The following is a 3,677-nucleotide window of genomic DNA, read 5'->3' as shown; positions in this document are numbered from 1 at the left end:
ATGAAACCCTCGCTGATTAGTTGTACGCTAAGCGACAGCAACAAAAGTTGAACATTTTTCAACTGTCATGTGTTGCGTCTCAAGCTCGCGTGTGTACGTCTACATGTACAAGCGCGAAATTTCACATGCACTATTTTCGCCGGTCGCTTAGCTGGAGGAGGGCAAGCGATTGTCGCCTCACCGCACAGGCTCCATAGGAAATGAATGGAGAGCGAGCGACGTCGCCTCCCGTGTGTCGAGCCCTTAATCAGCCACAGAGCAACATTTCCAGATGAAGTTCTGCTGTGGACCTACAAACTAAAGCTACCTGGCCTCTTATAACAAGTATTTCAAGGAAAACCTAAATCATGTACTGTGCTTCCTGTATACTCCACAACCAGGATCAACCCAACATACACGTGTAGATACACAAAAACCACATTCTGAAACTCCTTTTTTTAGTTTGACAGAAAAGGTTTTGGGTGCCTGGAGCAAGAGTTCTGAAATATAACCACACTGTAATTTTGTCTGGAGCTGCCTACGACTAAAAACTTCTCTTAGAGCAAATGATTTGGATTTTGAGGAGTTGGTTCGCCACAGGTCTAAAAATATTCTTCCTCCTTTGGCCCCCCCTTATGACTGAAGATGACCTTGCTGTGTGTAAACTGTTAGCTGGGACATAGATGGTATTTGCTGCATCTTTTCAAGGTCTTCAGCAGCAGATAAAGAACATAGTGGGCTTGTCATCACAGGTAATGAAGTGTAGAGTGGTCTGAGCGTGCTCAACATGTCGAGGTCGTGGTGCTTTATTATTGTGGATGCGTGATTGGGTCCTGCACCCATTGATGCAGTTCATGCCTCGGCCATGACCCCATGACCCCGCTGCTGTGGTTTAATCTTTTAGCTCATAGCTGCATCCAGATACACTTTAAGAGTCGAAACAGGGCTGCATGTGCTGCTCAGTGCAGGGCTGTCCAAACATTTTGTCACATGCACCACAATCATAAAGTCAGAAGGACTTGAGGGCCAAAAATATTTTTACTTTACCTGCTCAAAAATAAATGAAGCACTGAATACTTTAATTAAACAAATGAAGTAGTCAGATTTATTGCTGGAAATGGATGCGTAAATTAATCTAGATCCAGAACTTTAAAAGTGTTTTGCTGGTTTCCCTTATTGAAAGAAATTTAGCAATTTTCTTGGTTTCAATTGGGGAAAAAATTAACCCAATTTAGTCAATTCTGATAAATAAAATCAGGATTGAGGTCACTCTTTCGTTGAAAATGCATGCTGTATTCAGACGAATTTAATAAATAAATTAAAAGCAGATTGGAGTGCAGAAAATCACCTTTTGAGTAGAAGTCACTAGATAGATGTGGAAAAAGAGTCTGGTTATTTAAAGACAAATAATTGGTATTGTTGCCAAATATTTGTTATTATAAGATTTTACTTTGTGATAAATTTGCCCTAATAATAAATAGAAAGTCTCTGACTACATCAAACACCTGTTCAGGGGGGACAAATTTGTAAACAAATTAATATAATTCTTGAACTGAAGTCAGGGGCCACACAAAATCAGTTCAGGGGCCACAAACGGCCCCCGGGCCACATTTTGGACATCCCTGGCTTAGTGTGATTGTTGCAGCGTTAGGATTTCCTTCACACTGAAGGAGGTTTTCCCTGTTTTCTGTGTTCCGGCCACATAATAGGATCAGTTGTGGAACGGTTAGTGGGGTTAGTATTCAGTATGAGAAAGGCTTACACCTACAACTTACAAATTATACTTGTTAATGCTGTCATTTCTTCTTTCAATCCCCAAAACTACAGCTTTTCTGGAATCATTCGTTTGATTTTTTTTTTCATTGAAGTACCTGGTAGGGAGGTCCCATGTACCACCCTCACAGTATTATTTGTGGTGACTGAACCAGGACAAGAACGAATGGAAAGTTTTATCACTAGTTTTATTAGTGGCCAGAAGGGTCAAACTTTTATACTGAAAGTCTGATAAACCCCCAACTTTTGAAATGTGGCTGAGAGACTTCGGAAATGTAGAGACAATTAGGTTTATCTTGACTAAACAAGAAAGAATATTGGCAACAAGTCATTGGTTTGATGGATACACTTTAGTGTATGCTGTTGTTTACTTGTCTTGTCCATCTTCTATGGGTTTCTTTTTTATTTTTAAAGGTGATGGCTGTTTTAGTCTTATTAAACCTAAAATCTAATAAAAAATAATATGTAATTCTGTGGTTCCCCTCTCTGGATCAGATCAATGATGACTCTCAACATGTTTCCTGCAGAAAAGGACCATGTAAGTATTTTAGAGTAAAACTGTTAATGTTTCAGTTTTCAGTTTGTGCTGGTTAAACTCCTAAACCTGCTGTTCTCTCCCATGTGATGTAATATATGTTAAAGCTTATCATGCATTTATTTCCATTTGTAGGTTTTGTTTTGCCTCTGTTTGTCACTACAGGGTCTCTAAGAAGAGAGATGGAGTGGATTTCAGTGTTTTATTCCATCTTCTAAAGCTTTGAACAGAACTAAAGATAAGACTTACAGGAAGATCCTTATCTTTATTATGTTTAGTCCTATTTTTTATAACACAAACAATTTAAGCAGCCTGTCAATAAAAACTGTGATTTTCCTTTATCAAGGTTATTTTTTTAGATTGATGAAAGGATGCTCACTGTGTCGTTGCTGGGGTTGTCCATGTTGTCTAAATGATCTCTGAGAAAATGACAAGCAGACATGAAGTCTGGACTCACTGTGCTGTTAGAAGAAAGGAAGAAGAGTCAGTAAATGTGCGCTGATCAAATAATAAAATATACTTTACTGTGCTGCTCTCACCTGGCCTTAGTTTCTGATTTACCCTCCATCAGTTCTCCTGGAGTTTTCTGTTTGGCTCCACCTCTGTCTGTCCACTCAGACTCTGTCCCCAATGATGTCATGTGTCCCTCAGGGCTTGGACGTCTCTCTGCCTCTCCGTCTTTCTTCTCATCTGCTTGGACTGCATCTGTCCTCCCAGGGAAAGAGCTGCTTCCTTTTTGCTGGAAATCATCTCGACTGCCTTTCTTCACGGAGTCCTGACTGAGCACATTTCCACTTGATGTCTTTTTGAATCTGAAATAAAAAAAAGAGAAATTGGAAGATTTCTGGAGAATCTCTGACGGGTGTCGAAGTAGCAGCTGCCCTCAGTGCCAACATCAGCTAGTTTTATTCAGACACACTGCAAGTTTGAAAAGAAGATTTAAAAAGAACCAGAAAAAATAAAATGCTAAAGTAGCTGCTAGTGGCTCATTATATAGTAACCAAACACCTGTGTCTCACTCCCTGACTGCACTCAGGGGCGGAGCCAGGGGGTGGCCATGGCCACCACAGACAAATCTTTGGCCACCCTGCTGTACACACCCCTTCCACAGTGAAACAAACTTTAGGGGTGTAATAATCCTCCTGAACAGTTGGTGGCGGTGTTTAACAGTTTGAAACATCCCCAAGCTCAAAGAAGTGATTGTTTTCTTTATATACAGAACATATGCCTATGTAATCTGACAATTATTTTTGTCACCATATCGCAGTGTCAAAATATGTTAGGAAGGCTGCATGATGTTCTGGCCCCTTGATTTGGTTTGATTTATTTATTTAACAGGAAAAGATTACTAAAAATGAAGCCTGACTCAGCATAATTGCTGTTTTACAGC

General features: G+C 40.0%; 1 protein-coding gene across 2 annotated transcripts in view; it reads right to left on the bottom strand.

The window, feature by feature from the left end:
• LOC106523513 (KN motif and ankyrin repeat domain-containing protein 4) overlaps positions 1–3,677 on the bottom strand; it is a 44,258-nt gene that overhangs the window by 12,575 nt on the left and 28,006 nt on the right. For both annotated transcript variants that reach the window (XM_014016939.1, XM_014016938.1), the window contains 2 exons: positions 2,827–3,099; positions 2,667–2,748 (listed from right to left, as the gene is read on the bottom strand). In XM_014016939.1, coding sequence (XP_013872393.1) covers positions 2,667–2,748; positions 2,827–3,099 — 355 coding nt within the window. The remainder of the gene's footprint in view (positions 1–2,666; positions 2,749–2,826; positions 3,100–3,677) is intronic.

This window comes from Austrofundulus limnaeus, unplaced genomic scaffold (assembly GCF_001266775.1).
Source record: "Austrofundulus limnaeus strain Quisiro unplaced genomic scaffold, Austrofundulus_limnaeus-1.0 Scaffold158, whole genome shotgun sequence".
In the NCBI taxonomy this organism is placed as follows: Eukaryota; Metazoa; Chordata; class Actinopteri; order Cyprinodontiformes; family Rivulidae; genus Austrofundulus; species Austrofundulus limnaeus.
The sequence above is the reverse complement of the archived record's forward strand: the minus strand, read 5'-3'. Positions and strand labels throughout refer to the sequence as shown.